The sequence below is a fragment of the Rhinoderma darwinii genome, chromosome 4 (assembly GCF_050947455.1).
Source record: "Rhinoderma darwinii isolate aRhiDar2 chromosome 4, aRhiDar2.hap1, whole genome shotgun sequence".
Taxonomy (NCBI): Eukaryota; Metazoa; Chordata; class Amphibia; order Anura; family Rhinodermatidae; genus Rhinoderma; species Rhinoderma darwinii.
This window is the reverse complement of record NC_134690.1, coordinates 356,254,451-356,277,757: the sequence shown is the minus strand read 5'-3', so window position 1 is coordinate 356,277,757 and position 23,307 is coordinate 356,254,451. Positions and strand designations below refer to the sequence as shown.

The following is a 23,307-nucleotide window of genomic DNA, read 5'->3' as shown; positions in this document are numbered from 1 at the left end:
TGTGCCAGGCAACATTTCTAATGTAAACAGTGCCAGTTGACTCTCCTCCTGTAAACTGTGCCAGACGGCATTCCTACTGTAAACCATGGCAGGCAACATTTCTCATGTAAACAGTGCCAGATGGCGCTCCTCCTGTAAATAGTGCCAACCGGCTTTCCTCCTGTATGCAGTGCCAGACGGCTTTTCTCCAGAAAAACAGTGCCAGCCGTCGCTGCTCCTGTAAACAGTGCCAACCAGTGCCCCTCCTATAAACAGTGCCAACCAGCGCCCCTCCTGTAAATAGTGCAAGGCAGTGCTTCTCCTGTAAACATGCCTGCAGACGCAACGTCTGTGAACAGTTACAACCAACGCTCCTCCTGTAAACCGTACCAGACGGCGCTCCTCCTATAAACAGTGCCAGGCGGAGCTCCTCGTGTACACAGTACCAGCTGGCGTTCCTCGTGTAAACAGTGCCAGCCAATGCTCCTCCTGTAAACAGTGTTATCCAGCAATCCTCCTGTAAACAGTGCCGGTTGACTCTCCTCCTGTAAATAGTGTCAGGCAACTTTTATCATGTAAACAGTACCAGCCGGCGCTCCTCCTGTAAACAGTGCCAGACGGCGCTCCTACTGTAAATTGTGCGAGGCATGGCTTCTCCTATAAACAGTGCCAGCAGTTGCAACTTCTGTGAACAGTGCCACCCACACTCCTGTAAACAGTACGAGACGGCGCTCCTCCTGTAAACAGTGTCAGGCGGCGATCCTCTTATAAACAATACCAGCTGGCGTTCCTCGTGTAAACAGTGCCAGCTGGTGCTTCTCCTATTTAGGGGCGCCTATAAATTGTCTAAAATACTGCTAATGTCGCACACTTATTTGATGAATTTAACACTTTTTTTTTTTTTCTAAAATATCAGCTTCCACAAGGCTACACGGGTTCTGCAATCTCTGTAATATCTAAAAAAGTTGGGCTCTCCATGTATAAATAATTTCAGATTTCCACGGAAGCCTTTTTAAGACTCAGGCCCCATGCACACATGCACACAAACATGTTTTTGCGGCTGCAATTCACCTGCAAATCTGCGAGTGAATTGCGGACCCATTAATTTCTATGGGCCCATGAATACGGTCGTGGTTTCCACGGTCCGTGCATTGCCCGGGAGCCCGGACTGCAAAAAGATGGGACATTTCTTATTACGGGCTTATTGAAATAAATGTACACGTCCCGCCTTCCGAGCCGCAAATCACGGGCCGTGCACACCACTAGGGTCGTGTGCATGAGCCCTTATACGGAGGCAAACGCCATGGGACGCTGTATTACGGAGGTATTCTCCCCTACAAGCATCGTTCCTAAAAGAGAATAACCGTGTCATACCGTGCCGTACAGAATACAATACAGCCGCAGGTGGACACTACTCGCTGAGTACAGAAACCCTTTATGAGACAGTGGTTTTTCTACTTGTAGGACCAAGGTATCTTATGACTTGTCATTATAGCTGTGGCCATTACAGCAACTTTTACACAAATGTAAGAGCCCTTCTTTTAAATGAATACCAGTTCCTCTGACTAGAGCTCCTACGTGTAATCTTGAAGTGAAAGCCGCACACGACACTATCATGTTTTCTTCACCTTTTGTACTAGCGTGTATGGTGCTTTAGTAAGAAGTGATGCACAATGCGTGATGCTCTGTTAAAAGTGCTTTTTTTTATTTGTTTCTAGTGTTTTTCTTATTTTATTAGCTTGTTTTTACCCCCTAACAGGAAAAGGACTTTCGACTTAGGGTCATTTTGCCGACAGATTTACAACTACAAAATGCCAGGTATGCCACTCAGTATTTCAGAGTGTATTTTTTCATAAAGTATTTCAACTATAGCTTCTTACGGGTAAAGATATTGATGAAAAGATTGTACAGGAGTAGTACACAATTCAAACTTATTCAATAGCAAATAGCACTTAGGGTATGTTCACACGGCTTAGCAAAATACGTCTGAAAATACGGAGACGTTTTTGTAGCAACTCGCGTTTTTCGCAGCGTATTTTACGGACGTTATTGTTAAGAACAACTTGAGAATAATGGGGCAGGTTTACGGCCGTTTGGAGCTGTTTTCTATAGAGTCAATGAAAAACGGCTCCAAAAACGTCCCAAGAAGTGACATGCACTTCTTTTTCGCTGGCGTCTTTTTACGCGCCGTCTTTTGACAGTGACGCGTAAAATAACACCTTGTGGGAACAGAACATCGTAAAACCCATTGAAAGCAATAGGCAGATGTTTGTAGGCGTAATTGAGCCGTTTTTCAGGCATAATTCGAGGCGTAAAACGCCCGAATTTAGTCTGAAAACTGCGTGTGGACATACCCTTAAAGTGACTAAAAATATTGTAAAAAACCTTTAAAAGGGATGTTTCATGCAAACAACCCCGTCTATGTGCTCTATTAGTGCATATGAACGCAGTGGCGGATCCCCATAGGTCCATCACGGGCGGCCACCCAGGACCCGAGCCTTCCGGGTGTCCATGGCCACCACAAACGTGAAAATCTGAAGGCCTCTGGAATCAATTGCATCTGCAGGACGCGGATAAAATTGACATCGCTGGCAAGGAAAGGGAACCTTCGGCCTTTTTTTTTATGTGTGCGGCGTCGCGATGAAGTCGGCACAATGACGTCATCAGACCGCTGGCATCACAAGAGACCAGGCCTGCATCGTCGGAGAAGAGGATGGCGCTGGAACAGGGACTGGTAAGTGTGGCACTAACTACAGGGAGGTGGCACATCTACAGGGGGGTTGTGTGGCGATTTCTACTGGGGGGCTGTGTGGTGATTTCTACAGGAGGCTGTGTGGTGCTATTTACAAGGGGGCATGCTATCTACAGGGTGGTGGCGCTATCTACAGGGGGGCAGTGGCGCTATCTAAAATTGGTGTGTGTGGCTCTATCTACTGGGGGCTGTGTCGCTATTTTTAGGGGGGTTGTGTGGCACTATTTACAGGGGGAGCTGGATGGCACTATCCTAGGGGGACTGTGTGATGCTATCTACAATGGGCTGTGTGGTGCTATCTATGGGGGGGCTGTGAGTAATGATTTCTACAGGGGGTGTGTGTTGATGCTATCTACAGGGGCTGTGTGTGGCGCTATCTACAGGGGCTGTGTGTGGCGCTATCTACAGGGGCTGTGTGGCGCTATCTACAGGGGCTGTGTGTGGCGCTATCTACAGGGGCTGTGTGTGGCGCTATCTACGGGGGCTGCGTGTGGCGCTATCTACGGGGGCTGTGTGTGGCGCTATCTACGGGGGCTGTGTGTGGCGCTATCTACGGGGGCTGTGTGTTGCGCTATCTACGGGGGCTGTGTGGCGCGATCTACAGGGGGCTGTGGCGATGCTATCTACAGGGACTTTGTGGCATCTACAGGGACTGCATGTGGCGTTCTCTACAGGGGGCACTGTGTATGGTTCTTTACAGTGTTTGACACAATTATATTCAGGGGCACAGTGTTCGGTACTATTTTATTCAGGGGCGCAGTGCATGGTGCTATTATATTTAGGGGCACAGTGTGTGGAACTATGAGAATTTTATTTTCATTTATACAGTGAAGGAAATAAGTATTTGATCCCTTGCTGATTTTGTAAGTTTGCCCACTGTCAAAGACATGAACAGTCTAGAATTTTTAGGCTAGGTTAATTTTACCAGTGAGAGATAGATTATATATAAAAAAAATAAAATAAATAACATTGTCAAAATTATATATATTTATTTGCATTGTGCACAGAGAAATAAGTGTTTGATCCCTTTGGCAAACAAGACTTAATACTTGGTGGCAAAACCCTTGTCGGCAAGCACAGCAGTCAGACATTTTTAGTAGTTGATGATGAGGTTAGCACACATGTTAGATGGAATTTTGGCCCACTCCTCTTTGCAGATCATCTGTAAATCATTAAGATTTCGAGGCTGTCGCTTGGCAACTCGGATATTCAGCTCCCTCCATAAGTTTTCGATGGGATTAAGGTCTGGAGACTGGCTAGGCCACTCCATGACCTTAATGTGCTTCTTTTTGAGCCACTCCTTTGTTGCCTTGGCTGTATGTTTCGGGTAATTGTCGTGCTGGAAGACCCAGCCACGAGCCATTTTTAATGTCCTGGTGGAGGGAAGGAGGTTGTCACTCAGGATTTGACGGTACATGGCTCCATCCATTTTCCCATTGATGCGGTGAAGTAGTCCTGTGCCCTTAGCAGAGAAACACCCCCAAAACATAATGTTTCCACCTCCATGCTTGACAGTGGGGACGGTGTTCTTTGGGCCATAGGCAGCATTTCTCTTCCTCCAAAAATGGCGAGTTGAGTTAATGCCAAAGAGCTCAATTTTAGTCTCATCTGACCACAGCACCTTCTCCCAATCACTCTCAGAATCATCCAGATGTTCATTTGCAAACTTCAGACGGGCCTGTACATGTGCCTTCTTGAGCAGGGGGACCTTGCGGGCACTGCAGGATTTTAATCCATTACGGCGTAATGTGTTACCAATGGTTTTCTTGGTGACTGTGATCCCAGCTGCCTTGAGATCATTAACAAGTTCCCCCCGCGTAGTTTTCGGCTGAGCTCTCACCTTCCTCAGGATCAAGGATACCCCACGAGGTGAGATTTTGCATGGAGCCCCAGATCGATGTCGATTGACAGTCATTTTGTATGTCTTTCATTTTCTTACTATTGCACCAACAGTTGTCTCCTTCTCACCCAGCGTCTTACTTATGGTTTTGTAGCCCATTCCAGCCTTGTGCAGGTCTATGATCTTGTCCCTGACATCCTTAGAAAGCTCTTTGGTCTTGCCCATGTTGTAGAGGTTAGAGTCAGACTGATTAATTGAGTCTGTGGACAGGAGTCTTTTATACAGGTGACCATGTAAGACAGCTGTCTTTAATGCAGGCACCAAGTTGATTTGGAGCGTGTAACTGGTCTGGAGGAGGCTGAACTCTTTATGGTTGGTAGGGGATCAAATACTTATTTCTCTGTGCACAATGCAAATAAATATATATAATTTTGACTATGTGATTTTCTTAATTTTTTTTTATATAATCTATCTCTCACTGGTAAAATTAACCTAGCCTAAAAATTCTAGACTGTTCATGTCTTTGACAGTGGGCAAACTTACAAAATCAGCAAGGGATCAAATACTTATTTCCTCCACTGTAGGTGTGGAAATGTTGGAAAAGTGAGGAGCCGAAGATATCTGAGTGGCAAATTTTGCAGAAATGGGTCATGGCCGGGAGAAGTCGTCATGAGGTCTGGCCTGGATGGGGAAGAAAAGAGGAATAAAAAAAACTAGTAGAATCTGAGAAGAAGTCACTTGTGAGTCACTGGATTTATAGAGAATCTGTCACCTCTCCTGACATGTTTATTATAGGAAATCCTTGTATTTCACAAAAAGTCTTTGTGCGGTCCAGGACTGATAGACAAATGCGTGTTACCATTCCTCTTGTCGGGAGGATGTGTCCCTGCACAGTATAATACTGTCAGCGATGGTTGGAGACTTGCAGTAGGTAGGGACACGGCCCTTTGACAAAGGGAATCGTAACACCCATTTGTTAATGCTCGCACAAAAAGGTAGTGTTAACAATAGTTACGGGGCGGCAGTAGAGAAGGGGGGCCCAAGTTTGGGTGTCAGCCCAGGGCCTATGGTCTACTTAATCCGCCACCGTATGGACGTCATAGAGGGGTTTCCCCTCTCCAGACTCCTCTCCATGAGCCAGAATTTAGAGCGGATCCAGCTCTTGTAGACCCGGCTTGTCAATGCATTACATAAATGCCCATTTCTTTGTATGGCTGCCAAGTAATGCTGCATATTCCATTCAGTGGCCCCTGCAGGAAAAAGGAGTGGGCTGACGTGGCTGTAATCACAGGGGTTGTGAAGCTTATTGCCTCGTCGGCTTTATTTAAAAAATTGACAAGGGGACATAACCCCTCTTTTCCAGCCTTGACGGGACCTGATAACTGTCCGATTATCAGACATATAAATTATTTAAAACTCCCTTGGAGAAGGTTGGGGATCTTCAGAAAGAAATCCCAAGATATGGTTTTAACACAAGTTTTTGATTTCGTAAGATGTCCCATTATATTTCAGTACTATTCCAGGAATAAATCTCGGATTATCAGAATTCCAGGAATTTTGGATTAAAAGGTCAAAGTTTTGCTTAAATGACTTTCATCTGTAAGGTGCCTTGATTAAACTTAAAGGGGTTTCCCCATCTTGGACAATTATGGCATATCCACAGCACCGTGCTACGCTGTTTCCGTAACTCCCATTCACTTCTATAGGAGTTAAGGAAGCAGCATAGATCGGTGAGCTCGGCTGTTTCTGTAACTCCCGACCACCTAACCAGGATGTGGCCGGGAGGTAGCGGGAGCCCAGTAAGCTAGAACGGGGTCCCGTTCTAGAGATAGATGCGGGTCCCAGAGTTGGGACACGCATCTATCAGACTTTTATGCCATAATTGCCCAAGATGGGAAAACCCCTTTAAAGGGGTTTTCCCTGCTCTCAATATTCTTATAATAATCAATAGGTAAATTTACTAACTTGTCGCCACAAAATACACTGTTTATAACAGCAATCTGTGATGTTTCGTACTTTGATTATATGATATGAGTGAGGCCTGCACTCCCCACTCAGTAGGAACGACATGTCTGCCTGTGGGATGACTGGTTTTGTGTTCATCACTAAACTTCTGGGCATGCATGGTTGTAGGACTGTTCTTTATTTAATATAATAGGAGTGTGAGGTTAGGACAGCGCAGGCAGAAGGGTAGAGATAGCGTTTATAGAGCGCAGCGTAAGGAAGTGGTACCAGCCAAGCAGTGGAAACAACTTTCAACAGCAAGAGAAGTATCTGGGATGCTTGTATATGTAGTTTAAGCAGGCTCATGCGAAAACTGCAGGCCCACCCACAAGCTGCGGTGATGCAATGAAATATTAGGGTGACACTAACATCGCCAAATCGCTTGAAAATTATTCTATTAATTTCAGACTGCCAAGAACCTTCTGTAGTCAAGTGTACAGCATGAACAGATATTTATGACATTTTATGAAATGCTCGGAAAACCCCTTTAACTAGAGGATGATGGTACCCCCCAACTAAACCGTTCCCTAAAGTTTATGGGGTAATATGGCATCTCATCCCACGGTCGGATGGATAGCAGTGCAGCCCCCTTGCTCCACACACTTCATTTAGGTGCCTTTATTATGTGGCCATCTAAGGCTACGCTCACATAACATGGACACGTTCAGCGTATGCCCTGGAAAGCTCCAAGTGCCTGCACCAAACTTTATACCTCCATCTGGGGGGTATTCGCCGACATATTTTTTTATTTACTATATAGGAAAGCACAGCAGACTATTCTTTCCTGTACAGTGGCCCACATAAAAAAAAAAAATTGGATGCCGCGCTGTACCCTTTTTTTTAACATTGTGTCCAATGGCCGACATATGTCACTGTATGACTTTTAAGTGGCAAACGTCGGAGGGATACGTTGGGGAATAATTCAGACGATTACCTCTGACATACAGCCCCAGCGTGATGTGAACACTACTTTACCGTGTCACTTACTGTTCTGTAATTAATGTGATTGACTATTTATCCACAGGTTAGAGTGCAGTTGGCAACTAAAGAAAGTACTGCAGGGATATCTGCACATTGTAAAGCAGGTACAGAACTGTTCTTTATATATTATTTTTCAAATCTTGATGTCCCAGGTTTAAGAAACTTCTATTTGGAAGGTACAAATTTGCATGTTTAATAGTAGCCGGCATCCTATCTGGGAAACTGAATGCTTTTGAATTTAATGTAACTTCGACTCTGTTCACATATGCATCCATCAATTTTGTTGTTCTGCTCCATCATAGAAGAAAAACATCAAAATTGAGTAAGGGCCATATCGATCACATGACGGACACCACCAGCTCCCGAAAAACTGGGTGTTTCCATTCCCCTTGTCAAAGGGGCGCGTCCCTACAGAGTTTCAAACGGACAGCACTGATTGGACATTGTCTGTATAGGGACACACCCCCAACTAGTGACACCCAGTTATTTATAAATTTCTAGCAGGAATAACAGAGGGACGGTATAACGCAGAGGTCTAAGAAAAGATGCTCCAGAATGGTTATTTTATGGGGAATACAAGTATTTACTTATCAGACACATCAGGAAAGGTGACAGACCCTCTGTAATGACATTCTATGTGCAAGCCTTTATTTCTAGCTTTATTAAACTATGGCTAAACGGCAAGAAGAAACTTGTCACACAGAAGACTTCAGAACATTGAGCGACACCGAAGCTAAAAAGTCACGTATAAATATATATTTCCTTGTGTTTAATTTTAGCTTTTGCATCTCTTTCAAGTTGATCTCCGTTATTGTAAGTCAGTGGCCTCTTCACATTCTCTGTTCCTTTTAATCAGATCATGTGTGCTCTTAATATCACCATCTGGGAAGCAGAGATTTATATATCTTTATTCTTTTTACTGACCTTTCTTCAAGTGCAACAATTTGTGTCTTCTGATTATACTCACCCACACATACAATAGAAGGAAAAATGCTGCCCATGGCAAAGAGGATTTCCACTTAAAACATAAAAGCTGCCATATATTAGTAAATGAGAAGTTAGATCGTTAGCAAAAGTTTGGGAATTGTTTCTTTTACTTACACCAGGGCAGACTTCTTTAACTAAGACGCGTTCCACTAGAAACATGTAGACCGGTGCAGTAGATCCTGCCGTTTTGTGACCGGATTGGTGAAGAGCAGACCACATAGCCACATCACATTTCTATTCTGCAAAGGACCCCTTGATGCATTCATGTGTTAATGGTGTTTGTTCAGTCTACAAAATGTCTGAGATGTGGTTTTCCTTTGCCATAAAGCTGACACTGGTGAAGCAAATCATTGTTCACACACTAACAAAATACATCTGAAAATACTGAGCTGTTTTCAAGGGAAAACCGCTCCTGATTTTCAGCCGTTTTTTAAGCAAACTCAAGTTTTTCGCTCAATTTGAAAAACTGCTCCAAAAACGGCTCAAGAAGTGACATGCACTTCTTGTTACGGGTCGTCTTTTTCCGCATTGAAATCAATGGGCAGATGTTTTGACACGTTGTGCTTCCGACTTTTTGGCCGTTTACGACCCGAAAAATGGACAGAAATAAGCCGTGTGAACATACCCTTAATGTCTGCACGTTTTTAATGTGCGGACATTAGCAATCAGTTAAAAAACACACAGATTTATGGTAAAACCGCATCGGTGTTCTTTCGCATTGTAGCCACATTGTGTTCCTACCCTGAAAGTGTTTTTTGTGAGGTTGTATCGCGGTGGCATCATAGTAAAATGTGCACTTTTCATTTGCAGTCAGCAAAGCTTGAGTGGTGTTTATATATATATATATATATATATATATATATATAATGTGCAAATGTTTAAATGAGATTTTTCTTGCTCGTTACATTGGGGGACACAGACCGTGGGTATATGCTGTTGCAACTAGGAGACTTGACACTATGAAATAAAAAAGTGACTCCTCCTACAGGATATACCCTGCCCACGGACACTGAGGTATCCAGTCTTTGCTTAGGGTCCGTAGGAGGCAAACACCCCTGCTGATGGCAGCAGAGTCTCCACCAAGAATTTTCTTTTATTCTTTTCATCATGAAGAAGTAGGGTCACAGGGTCTCCCTGTGTTCACATTTGGCAGGCGCACAGTGTCGTATGCAAATGCACTGTTGTCCAACCTGACTATGGAGACAAGTGGGAAAAGAGCGCCAGCTCCTCTGTCACCCACTAGCCTAAGGAGCACCTCTAACACCTCTCTCACGAACGTCCTCTTGGTAAAGGCGAAAACACTGAGGGGGTGCTCCTGCTGGTCAGTACAACTGGGAGATGGAGAGTTGGGTGAGTGTTATTTAACCCCCCCAAACCGGGCCACAGCTTGTGCACTGCAGACTATTCCCTGAGACTTTCCCTTAGTACTCCCTGACTCTTTTGAGCCGACCGTGCTAATTTTTACTGTATGGTCGATGCCATTTTGAGCTTCACTGCACAGGCGGGGGGACGGACGGACCTTTTCTGTAGTATGCACCAATAGCTCTCCAGCACGCTTTTTTCAAAATTGGCTCCTGGGGAATAATGTGTCCCTCCTGATTGGCCGGTCTATCCACATGACCGCCAGCAGCCAATCGCGACGCTCCGTGGGCAGGGCTTCAGCGTTCCCCTCTGCTCTCCTCCATTTGGACTGACACTGCTTTGGACACAGGATTTCGTGAACAGGGCTGCTGCTTCTTGCCTCAGGAGGACTTCTGACATCTTGGAAGCGGGTAGGATCAGCCTTTTGCTTCTTCTATTCACCTTCAGGTGCCCTAGCTTACAGTAACTGAGTTAGTTTCCTAAGGGAGCATACTCTTTTTTTTTTTTTTTTTCAGTGCTAGTTTTCAGTTAGTACACTTCTAGCAGCGCTAAGTGAAGCAGCCACTGCTTCCTGAATAGGAGTACCCCTTGCTTTGCAGTTTGAGTTATTTTTTTTCTGTTTCTTCCTTCTCACTGCTTCAGTGTGACGTTACGGTGAACCTGTCACCAGCATTACACCTATTAAACCAGCAATACCTGGTGGTAGTGGGTGAAAAATCATTTCTATATAACCTATAATTGTCGTCTTAGTCGGCTTTGTAGCTTTAGTATACAGTTTTTAAATGTTCTCATACCATATGCTAATGAGCATAAAAGAGTCATCTTTGTTTGAAAAGAGTCAAATCTTCGTTTGAAAAGAGTCATATCTTCATTCCTCAAGTCTTTCCGAGTTTACACCGCCTCCTTTTGATTGACAGCTCCTCGCCTTTCCCCAGCACACAAGATCCCGCGCTTGTGCATTGATGTCCTCTTCTGGTGTGTGCGCACAAAGGGACACCGGATTATTACGATAAAAAGCAGACCGTTATATACAGTTGGAGGAGGAGTTTAGGAGAGGGGATAACTGCAATTAACTTTTGATAGCAGCGGGCAGTGAGGGATAAGTAAAGTCCAATAGGTGAAATGCTGGTGACAGGTTCCCTTTAAGTAACCATTTCTACTGCCACGTCTGACCCTAAAGGGGAGCCCTCGCGCCAGACAACCTTTGCCATTTATTATGCCTGCTCAAATTGCAATACCAAATTTACATGTGGTCAGTCTACTTCCTTATGTAATGCCTGCCGGCCGCCTAGCCAAGTGCCTGCGGCCTCCACACCTCACCCGCCCCCAGTGTTGCTAACCCCTGGTATGATGGGTATGGACCTGGAATGGGGTAGCTCCCTTTTCTGGACACTTGATAAACTTGCGAACATTACTCAGTCCATTCTGGGTGGCATGTCTGCCCACCTGCCGGACTCTTGTTCTGCCCATCCTCTTATGGACTCCCCATCCATGTCTTCACATCGTGGCTGACCCCGCAAGTGGACCAGAGCTTCTCGCTTGCCTTCATTTTCACCGTCCTCTTCTGTCTCTACTGTTTCACCTCCCCATGTGGGTAAGGTTTTTCTGGTCCTGATGCCAGGTCTGGGGCTTCCTCTCTGTCTGACGGTGAATTATCTGATTCAGTTGGTAAGGGTTCTACCTCTCCACCGCAGTGGAGGTGCTAATTAGAGCTGTTCATGGCACACTTCTGGTCACTTATTCTGCACCTTCCTCTCCCTCCTCCATTTTTGTCCTTCAGCCTCAATGTTCTCAGGCTGTTTTTTTATCCCACTCGGAATGAAAGGGGTGGAGTCTTTAAGGAATGGAAGCACCCGGTCAAGGTGGCAATTCTTCTGCTTGGGTGTAGTAGATCCTGCAGTTTCTTGCCTAGCCAAGGCCACTACCTCGCTGATGCCGGATTCCACTTGCTTCAAGGATACCCCGGATCGCCACGTGGACTCATTTGCTAAAACCACTTTTGAGGCATCGGGGTATGCCCTTCACCCAATTTTTACATCTATCCGGGTTAGCAGAGCCGTCACTGAATGGGCTCACAAATTCCTTCATGGCCTGCTTTCAGGCCCTCCTCAGGAGGAACTAGTTGACCTGTCTCACCTTATCTCCAATGCGTCCAAATATATCTGTGAAGCTGGCTGTCTGGAGGTGTGGGCCTCTGCTTCCTAAGTCGCTATTTACAGGACCACCTGGCTCAAAGCTTGGTCTGCTGATTCAGCCTTCAAGCACTCCCTGACTGCTCTACCTTTTTCAGGGTCTTGTCTCTTTGGGCCTAGGTTGGACGAGATTATCTCGGAAGCCACGGGTGGCAAAAGCACTTATCTTCCTCAGAATAGACCTTAGCGCACTACCCCAGCCAAAAAGGCGGGCCCGTGTTTTAGTTCCTTTTGTGGTTTCTCCAACACTTCCAGGCCGCAAACTCGCCAGGATTAGAAGGCCAAACCTTCCTTCAAGACCCGTGAATTGTGGCGTCCCCAACCTCCACCTGCAAAGGTTGGAACCGGCAAAGCCACTTCTGCCTGAAGGTGCGCCCCCACTCGACTTGCCTCGGCTGGGGGGCAGGCTTCTGCACTTCAAAGATGTCTGGCTCTCTCACATTTCGGATGCCTGGGTTCAAGGGGTAGTATATTTAGAATACAAAACCGAATTTTCCAGCCTCCCTCCAGAGCATTTCTTTCAGTCCACTGTTCTACAGTCCCCATCCAGGGCGACACACTTTTTTTGGGCAATAGACTCTTTACTTCTTCAGGGGTACATCATTCTGGTACTCTTGAACTAAAGGTTCCAGGGCTTTTATTCCAACCTTTTTGCCGTCCCCAAAAAGGATGGTTCAATTGGTCCCATCCTGGATCTCAACGCGCATGTTCGGATCCGTCATTTTCGGATGGAATCTCTCCGATTTATCATCGCTTTCATGGAACAAGGGGAATTTCTTTTTCCTGTGGACATCAAGGACACATAGCTAAATGTCCCTATCTGTGCTACCCACCATCGCTTCTTGCGCCTTGCGGTAGTGTCTCGTCATTACCAATTCGTGGCCGTTCCTGGCCACAGCCCTAAATATGTTTACGTGGGTATATGCTGTTGCAACTAGGAGACTTGACACTATGAAATAAAAAAGTGACTCCTCCTACTGGATATACCCTGCCCACGGACACTATCTCAGTTTTCTGTTCTGGAAGGTAGTTTTTCCTCGTTGCGATGAGGTCCATCTGGAGTCTCGGAGTTGGCGGTTCTCTCTTGTCGTTCTCCGTTTTTTACTTTTTACCAAGACAAGGCGGTGCTCCACACGGTGCCTTCTTTTTTTTCCTAAAGTGGTTTCGGCCTTCCAGATGAATGATGATATGGTCTTGCCCTTTTCTTGATCCTTCTCCCAGTCATCTGAAGGAGCGTTCCCTCCACAACCCGGATGTTGACCGTGCTCTGCGGATTTACCCTTCTATCACTGCTTCCTTCCGGCAGTTGGATTCCCTCTTCATCCTTTCAAAGGGTCCCTGGAAGGGTTTTGGCCTCTGCCCTTTAAATGTGCTAGGCAGCCATCTGATCTTTTCTGCAAAACGTTGTCAAATTCTATCAGGTGCATACCTCCTGCCTCTGCAGACGCTTCTCTGGGTCGCAAGGTATTACAGGCATCTGTGAAATAGCTAACCGGACTGCCCTAGGACATCCCACGGCCTGTGTCCCCCAATGTAGCGAACAAGAAAACAGAATATTTTAAATACCATAAAATCCTTTTCTTGTCCAGTTCATTGGGGGACACAGCTCCCACCCAATTGTTTTCAAGGTTTTTTTTTTTTGCATTTACGGTTGTCAATTTCAGGGATTCCCCTCTCGTGTTTGACATAGTTATCTTACCTTGTATCTGCTTCTCCTACTGCTTGCGGACAGACTGAATAGCTTAGTGTCTGTGGACTGGCTATATCCTGTAGGAGGAGTCAATTTTTTTTTTTTATAGTGTCAAGCCTCCTAGTTGCAACAGTATATACCCACGGTCTGTGTCCCACAGTGAACTGGACGAGAACAGGATTTTATGGTGAGCATCTGAAAAAATCCAGTTTTTTTTTAATGGATCTAAGATTTTTAATAGCAGTTTAATAATTTGCAAACCAAGAGAGTACATTTTTAGACACATTTTTTTCTTTTTTCGTTCTAAAAGAGGTTAAAGCACAGTGCAAATCTAAGCAGCTTTATGATGGAGCTAAAGACTATTCTGGTAAGTAGAATTGATCCATATTGCATGGTTAGTTAACACGTAAAATATACGTTTTCATAAAAATATTTAATATATTTAATAAATTATTATTTATAGTTTTTAATTCTAGGCTCTGACAGAACGGTGCAGATTTACCAATGTATTTACACCAGCCTTCGGCCAAAGTGTGTTTGAAAAGTAGACATAGTAGTAGTAGTATGCAGTGCTTATTTATGACCATTTTCTAACACTTTTTTACTTTAACCCCTTAACCCACCGTCTTTTGACAGCAGGCGGCGCATGTGCTTAGTCTACAGCAACGTCTTTTGGTGTCGCTGTAGAAGAGGCTGATGAACGCTCATCCTCTAAGCAGGAGCTGTAACTAACAGCTCCTGATCTTAGAGAAGCCTGCTTAATACAGCTGGGGTTGGAAAACATTCGGACCCCAGCTGCTTAACCCTTTGATGGCCGCGGTCCGTGACCGCGGCAAGATCAAAGGGAACTTCCCTCTTTGACTGTGTCACTGGAAACCTGTTGACGTGATTAAAGAGCAGAGAATCCCTCTGCAGTCAGCCCTAGGGACCTAGAAAGGACTCCAGGGCTGTCTGTTCAGTTTGCCTGCTGTTAGGGCACACCATGTGCTGCCTTAACAGCAGCCTGTGTCCTAGTGACACAGTGTAATGTATTAGCATACAGGAGTATGCTAAAACATTATAAGTAAAAAATAAAGTTATCCCTTAATAGGATTAAAAAAAAGTAACAAAAAAATAAATTAAAAAAAAGTCCAAAAAAAATAAATTATTATTTTGCATAAAATATATTTTATTGCCCCTACACTAAATAAAAACAAAAAACCTACACATATTAGGTATCTAAACGACCGTAATAACCTGAAGAATTAATCTAACTGGTTATTTAGCGTGAAACGTGAACGGGATAAAAAATAACAACGATGTCGAGAATTGCTTTTTCCTATATTCACTCCGTAAAAATAATTTATTTCTACCTCCAAATTGTGGAAAAAAAAAGAATACAATTTCTCCCGCATAAAACAATGCCTCATATATAAGTTATGGCTGCTGAAATGCAGAGAGGTAAAAACTGAAAAATATAGCTGGACGTTAAGACCTTTTCAGGCCCGGTCATTAAGGGGTTAAAAATATGGTGGAAAACAACAAGTCCGACATGACTTTTTTCCCCCCCAGCAAAAGATTTATCAACTGGGCTTGCCCTGTCACACGCCGAATTTCCCTCTATATTTCTGCATGTGAAAATGTGGTGTATGAATAGTCTGGGAATATAGCAAACACAGAAACGGTGCTTGCACGCTGAACTTTTTTCATTTTGCAGCAATAGACAAGACAAATTCCCCCAATTTTTAGCATTCGTTACAGGTTCGTCAGTGCACTGTGCATCCGCATAGTGTGTTTAATCATAGCATGTATTGAAAAAAGTACCATTGTAAGTACATTTCATTACTTATCTTGTACTCATCCTGAGCTACATCCTGTATATGGTCTCACAGTTGTATTTCAGAATTATGTCACACAAATCCCAAATATAACACCCATAGGAATCTGTGAGGAAAGAAGTGGCATGCATCCTTAGAAGTAATTCTTCCTCACATAGGCACCATACAGCAGCACTCAGAGAACCTAAATCTTTGTCCGTATACATTTTATTGCTGTCTAAATTACTATTTATAGTCTAGAGCTGCATTCACCATCCTGCAGGTTTTAGAGCTGAACTCTCCTAGTATTTCTTGCTGACTCAATGTCTGCACAGAGATTGTTCAGGTGATTTGCATCTTGGGAAGTGTAGTCTTTACACAAGTCACTATACAGGAAACTGATATAGGAAAAATTAGCTACCACACTATGTTATTAGAGCTCAGTTAAGCTGTCCGGGGTATATCTGTCTACAAACCTGTTCACTATTCCCAATAAAAACCAGCAGAACTGTGAATACAGTTTAACCCCTTCCCGACATCTAATGTACAGTTATGTGCAAGAAGGGTAAGTTTGGAGCTGGCTCACAGGCTGAGCCCACTCCATACTCAGCGGGTGTTGGCTCTATGATACAGCCAACATCTCACTGCAACGGCTGGGATCCGAGATAACTTCGATCCCGGCCGTTTAAATACTAAGATGCCACGATCAATAGCGACCGCACCATCTAAGCTGTTAGAAAGAGGGGGGCAGGATGTGGATGGTTGTCATGGCAGCCTGGGGTCTTACTGAAGGCCCCCAGGTATGCCATCTTCGTGCTCGGCTTAATAGGAGCTTAGTATTGCAGTATATTATACAAGCGATCCATTGATTGCTTGTTAAAGTCTCCTACGGGAACTAACAAAAAAAAAATTTAAAACAGATTTTTATGTACAAAACAAATATTAAAGTAAAAAAAAAAAATGCTCTTTTAATTTTTCCCCTAAAGTAATGTAAAAAATAACTAAAAATAGAAATGTAACAAAAAAAAGTGATCAAAAAGTTGCATGTACTCCAAAATGGTACCAATAAAAAACTACAGCTCGTCCTGCAAAAAAAACAAGCCCTCACACCGCTCAATCGATAAAAATAGTAATGGATCTTAGGATATGGCGACATAAAACAAAATTAACTTGCTGTTTTTGCCACACGGTGAACGCCTTAAAAAGAAAACCTCATGTTTCTCAGTACAATCTATGGTACAGTTTATGGGCTCATACGGCTATATCAATGAAAAAAAAAAAATCTATGGCTTTTTTTTACCATCACGATATGAAAATATTTGAAGTAATGGGATATTTTTCCCATACGAATAGTATTCCTAGCCTTACAATTATTAGTCACTGCATAAATATTAATTATCTATTTTCTGACACATGCAAATGTTATATTTCAGGAAGCTGCTCTGAAGAACACAAACTCAATAGAAGCATCCCCTGCCCCACAGTATTATTCCTGCCTTGTTAACGACATAGAGCATTTAGGCTGGGATAAGTATGTTTGGATATTCTTTCTGTTTTGTCTTGTAAAACATTACATTGACGTTGCAGAAAAATTTTGTACATTGACCTGCCAGGTTTTTGTAAAAGTGTACCTCCGATTATAAACAACTTTCCATAAAACAGTAGTACAAGCGAAGATAAGAAACTTAAAATGCTTTTCTCTGCTTATCAGACTCCAACCCTCCTGCCTCCTTTACTATTTACTCAGAATTCTTCTATAGAATCTGTATTCAGTGAGGCAGAGCTGATACGGTTTCTAAGCTTCACAGAGATCAGGTTACAGATGCGGCCCATAGAAGTTTGTGGAGAGGAAATGGAGCAGAGTGAGAGACACACAGACAGAGACACTGCTGCTTCTAGTTAGTGTTATATTTCACCCCAGTGCTGGATTCACAGCTACACTGCTTTGTTCTGCTGTATAATGGATCATCCCTGTTTGCTGTGTATAGGAGACTGTTAGCTAGACTCCTGCTTCTGCTCCCCTTCCCAACTCTATAGACCTCTATGGGCTGCTGTAACCTGACCTGTCAGTTAAGCTGAGAAGTTCCTCTCTGCTCTACGATTCTTTGAGTGAATTCTGAGTGAGTGAACAGTTGAGGCAGGGAGGAGGAGGAGGAAAGAAGTCTGATAAGTAGAGAGAGTAATAAAGTAATAAAGATATATTACAATTTTTCCTATATTTGCTTGTACTATTAATTTATGGAAAGTTGTTTTATAATCGGAGGTACACTTTAACTATGGAACAGTTTGGATAAAAGGTTCCTTACAATGAATGTACTGTTAGGCAAAAAAGAAAGGTTGCTGCACTCATGAAGTCTATTAAATATCTTGTTTGTCATGATATTAAAAACCTAATTAGAACTCTTACAACTGATTTCAGACAACTTTAAACTCTGCTTAAAGCGGTTTTCTCAGTAAAGATGTTGTTGACAAATCCCTAGGATATGCCATCAATGTCTGATTGGTGGGAGTTTGATATCAGCGACCCTTGCTGATCGCTTAAATAAAACGGTAGTGGTGCTAGGAAAGTGCTGTCTTTCATTATTTTTTTCACCATGCAACACCTAACTTTTTTTCATAAAACCATTTTCCTGCTTCTGCCTACCATCTGGATTGTAGAAATCACTGTCTGCAGGCAGGCCCAGTCATCACATAGGGGTCTGTGGCCAGATTACATCTGGCAGAAACTAGTAGTACAGAGTTCCAGGTTTTGAGCAGGATGCGGATGCTAGAGCGCCACAGATGTACAGGAGAGGCGGCAGACGGTGTGTATGCAGCAGCATTCGTGTCACAGAAAGTGTAAAAATTCCAGCTCACTGTTAGAGGGGCAGAGATGACTGATTTGGCTGGAAATGGCCTTACATCATCTGCAGGTAGAGCTTGGAAGAGATTCAGTGACAGCAGCAGAATACACAGGGCTAAGAAAGCTTTTGGTTGTCACCAAGCACATTCCTGGATAGTTGCTATTCAACGGCCCGGGCACAATGGACAATTTTCTTGTACAAAAATCTGTAGTAAAATTATACACACACAGACATGTGGAACTGATCCTGATGAGTGCTGTACTTGGTCATATATGTAGGTGGCCAAATTGTATGAAATCAGTATTTCTCTTTAATTTTTGCCACCATATCCAATCTTGTAATTACTACTGTATGTTTCTTATTTAGATAAGTATGTGATAGCACGCTCATGACAATGTCGGTCTACTTTTTCTTATACCAAAGATCTGACAAAATGTTGAGGAGGGCAGAGTCAACTTAAAGGGGTTGTCCGGGCACGGGACGTATTTTCATACTGATGACTTACCCAGAGGATAGGTCAGCAGTATATAATCAGTGGGGGTCCGACAACTGGACCCCGCACCGATCAGCTGCTCCGGCTGCCCCGGGCCCCGGATGTCCGTGCTGGAAGCAGAAGGCTCCGGTCACAGTATAGCGGCCGTGCTGCAGCTATCCTCCTATTCAAGTGAATAGGAGCAGAGTTGCAGTTTTGCAACACGGTCGTTATGCAGTTTACAGAGCCATCTGCTTCCAGCACCGAACAGTGCATAACATCGGGTGCCCAGAGGCAGCCGGAGCAGCTGACCGCTGCAGGGTCCTGGTGTCGAACCCCCACCGATCATATACTGATGAACTATCCTGTGGATAGGTCATCAGTATCAAAAAACGTCCTGGGCCCAGACAACCACTTTAAGAATCCACACCAGATCATGGTCTACAGAAAAGTCCCATGTGGTCCCCAAACCAGTTACCCAATATATTAAATATAAACTTTCACTTAAAAGTCCTGTTTCCTTTTTGGTTGACCCATGCTATATCTTGTACATGTGTCTGTGATAAAGATTACACATCCATTTGGTTAGAGCTGTACAAATCCTAGGACCCCGGTAGATGATGTCTATGGAAGTTCTCATTTCCTGGCTACTAAAATTAAAATCAAATGAAATCCAGAAAAAGTCTAATTGATTTCTAGCAAGTACTTTATTCTGTCCACCTCACCATTGATTTAGGGCACTATAGGACCCTAATAAACTATGTTTTCACTCTTTGTAAAAATGTATTTTGTTTATTGGAATCGGCAAACAAGCTTTCACATTTGCAATGCAAATATTTCTGTCAAAGTTTAATCTCATTTAAATTACCTCATCTGAAACTTAATTACATTGTTCAGACTTGGGCAAACAGCAATGAAATCTCTTGGTACAGGGCATTTAGAGCAGCTGCATCCAGGCACAATATGTAGATACCAGTAGACATATCTGTGTGGTTATTTGTTTACACCTGCAACATTGCCATTCCAAATGCAATATGAAAACCTATCAAATATGTTTTGTGGAGTTATTATACATGATATTGAAAAAAAATTGTATGCGTTACATCCATCCGAAATCTCTCCTGGAGAAAACTAGAACACAATTTACAGTTTGCATATAGAATTAACCTGCATATAAAGATGTCACTTTGTAAATGCATTGCTTTACTTATCTTGAACTGAACCCGAGTTACAGCCGTTATTATAATCCAGAGCTGCATTAACAATTTTGCAGAACTGGATTTCAAACCTGGACTCTAGCAGCATTCCTTGCTGGCTCTGTTCGCATCGTTATTCGTTTTTCTGTTTTGTCATTTTTCGTTTTTCTGTTCCTATAACGGAAGTTTTGGATACATCACAAATCCTGACGACACCCGCCGAAACCTATTGACTATAATGGTTTTCGTCGTTATTCCGTCATGGTTTACGTCATTTTACCAGACAAAATAGTGCTGGATGCTGTGCTATAATATCAAGGATTTTTGGCGGAATCTGCGATAGGACCTGCTAGCGGATGTGAACGCAGTCTTACTGTAGTAATTTGCTTTCTGGGACCTGTAGTCTTTATACCAGACACTATTCTTTAAAGGCCACTTTGGGTTATTCCTTTTTGTTAGAAGGGCTTCCCCAAAATTAAGCCGATCGCAGGGTGTCTCACTTCTAGGACGGTCAGCGATCAACTATAATCTGTTAGTGAACCTGGCAGCACGTGATAAATTCTCTTGTAGCACTACAACAGGGGTAATTCAGCATTATATGGTGCCCAGTAAAATCATTGGGTGGTCCATGTAATACACAGTCGTGCTGGGTCCTCCAGAAAGAGAATGCTCTCCACTATGGCTAATTGATAGAGGTCTTGAATGAAATTCTCCCTTCTATTAAAGGGGTTGTGCCACCGTAGCATTTATACCTTTAACATATATACTTTTAGTGTAAAGGTTGGCAGACTCTGGCATTATTAGTGCTGCCCACTTTCTCCGTTCATCTATGTTTCCCTTCCGGTGACCAAGCATGCGCGGTCAATCCTCTGTTCTAAAGTCACCCAACATGGCGCCGCTTATCTCACGCATGCAGAGGGTTAAAATTAGATCGCTCAGCAATGGCAGGCTCTATTCAAGTTTAGTGAAAGCGGGCACATGCAGGGAGAATCTGAAACTATCACATCATTAAATCACGGTGAACTTTGTCAGGGATTTTTGACTTTTCAAAGTTTTTTTTAAAAAAGTTTTTTTTGTAAATAAAGCTTATTCATTATACAATGAAAAGATCTTTAGTTTTCTAATATTCTTTGGCCCTTATTAATTAAAACTGGGTGTCCGGTGGTCTCTATGAATACAGAAGTGGTGGCTCCAAACCTGCCATGTAAAGTAAAATTGTATTTGTTATCAATAGCGACCAATCAGGGCGCAGCTTTCATTTTTCGAAAGCAGTTTAAGAAATGAAAGTTGAGCTCTAATTGGTCGCTTTGGGCATCTAGGACAGTTTTACTGACGTTGCAGATTTAAAGCCACTGCTTCTGCTATTATAGAAGCCACAGGACACACTGGACACCTATACATTTTTGTAAACTACCATGTACAAAATTTTATCAGGTTTGTTTTCAAGATGGTATATCTATCGTATTTTTTTTTATACAAAACAATGTATTCGTTTTGTGCAACTTTGTAATTTGTTTTTATTCAAAAAATGTTTTCGTTTTTGAGATACAGCTTCTATGTATCGTGGATAAATAGAAGCTGTATCCTGCGCTGAATCCGTCAGGTAAGCGGGACTGACGGCTCCGGTGACACGGGTCCTGCGTGTCTCTGACACACCCCTGCTAAACACAATCACATCTAAGTTCAAAACTTAGATGTGATCGGTAACAGGTGGATCCTGCTTGTCGGACCCGCTGTCACCGAAGCCGCCAGTCCCGCTTACCTGACGGATTCATGTTTCAGTGCAGGATACATCTTCTATGTATCCACGATACATAGAAGCTGTATCTCAAAAAGTAAATAAAATGTAAAAAAAAAACAACAAAGATGAACAAAAAAAACTTTAAGACCCGGCTTGCACAATTTTATTTGGCGCTGATTTTGACGCGAAAACCGTGTAGGAATCATTGCCAAATAACGACCAAAACTGCCTCTCGTTGATTACAATGGGAGGCGGAGACGTTTTTTTTACCGAGTGGCTTTTTTTTTTGCTTGCGCGAAAAAAAAAGCGCTGTGTACTTTCTTGCCGCGGCTCCGCCTCTGACCTCCCATTGAAATCAATGGGAGGCAGAAAAAGCGGGTTTTTTTTGCCTGCGGTACTCGAAATCCATGGCAAGAAAGTGCAGGCAAGTCAAATTTTTTCTGCCTGCAAAATACTCTGTGTGAAGCCTAATACACTATTTTAGAAAAAAAAAAAGTTCTTCAAAGGTACATATCCTCTAAATAGACAATGAAACAGGAGAATCCTAACACGTTATCACCTATTATCTTGTTTTAGGTTACTATTTGTAGATAATGAGTTCAGTACAATCAAATTAAAAATTGAAGACTCTTCAGGACGTGAACACGTTATTATTGTGAGGCTTGGTGCAAGGGTAAGTGTATATTTTGTTGCTTTAATTTCGTAATAAAATTCCTTTAATGATTCCTTTAATAAATTGGACCTCAGGTTTGCCGGATTATCAAATATTCTGGATTATCTGCATAATAAAATGGCAACACGTAATCTGCTACTATAACTCAGCCTTCTTAGCTTTGTGACCATACACATTATATAGAAAGATTATCAGATTTTGTAGATTAGTGGATGCTGGATTAAGGGAACACACAAAACTGCTTAAAACAACATTTGATACAGACTAGTTCAACGTGAAATGTTTGCAGTTGCCCCCAGAAAAGTCAGGTGGTGCTACAATAAATTTGAGGACTTTTGTAAACAACCCCTCTACTTTCAGGACCAATCAGTGTCCCTTTCTTCGGACTATTTTATTGCACCAAAATACACACCACTATGCCCTTCATGTTACTATATTATCTGCTGTGTTTTGTCTTACTTGATCTAAGCGGAATTTAGAAAAAAAATCAGTTTACTAAAGGTCCTATTACACAACTGATGTGGGTTGTGAAAGCGAGCGCCGATTAACGAGACAGCTTGTTGATCGGCGCTTGTTTGCTCCTTTCACAAGGGGGTATGATCGGTAATGTATGGGAATGAAAAATTGTTGCTACGATCATTCGTCCATATACATTTCCATCTTGTCACCAGAAAATCTCCCTGTTTACAGAGTGAGATGTTCTGGCGAATAGCAACCATTTTATTGGCTGCATAAACTTGCCGAACAGCCGTTGAAGGAGTGTTTGCCCGTTCATCAGCTGATCGTTGCCCTGATTACA

The 23,307-nt window shown here is 43.1% G+C and overlaps 1 protein-coding gene across 4 annotated transcripts in view; it reads left to right on the top strand.

The window, feature by feature from the left end:
• The window catches only part of FANCL (FA complementation group L), a 72,117-nt gene that overhangs the window by 1,007 nt on the left and 47,803 nt on the right, over positions 1–23,307 (top strand). For 2 of the 4 annotated variants that reach the window (XR_012883238.1, XM_075862989.1), the window contains exons 2-6: positions 1,739–1,797; positions 7,600–7,660; positions 14,098–14,154; positions 17,017–17,114; positions 22,412–22,508. Coding sequence is in view for 3 of the 4 variants with exons in the window: in XM_075862989.1 (XP_075719104.1) it covers positions 1,739–1,797; positions 7,600–7,660; positions 14,098–14,154; positions 17,017–17,114; positions 22,412–22,508 (372 nt within the window). In the remaining variant the exon portion in view is untranslated. The remainder of the gene's footprint in view (positions 1–1,738; positions 1,798–7,599; positions 7,661–14,097; positions 14,155–17,016; positions 17,115–22,411; positions 22,509–23,307) is intronic. The other 2 variants (XM_075862990.1, XM_075862991.1) reach the window with 2 other exon arrangements.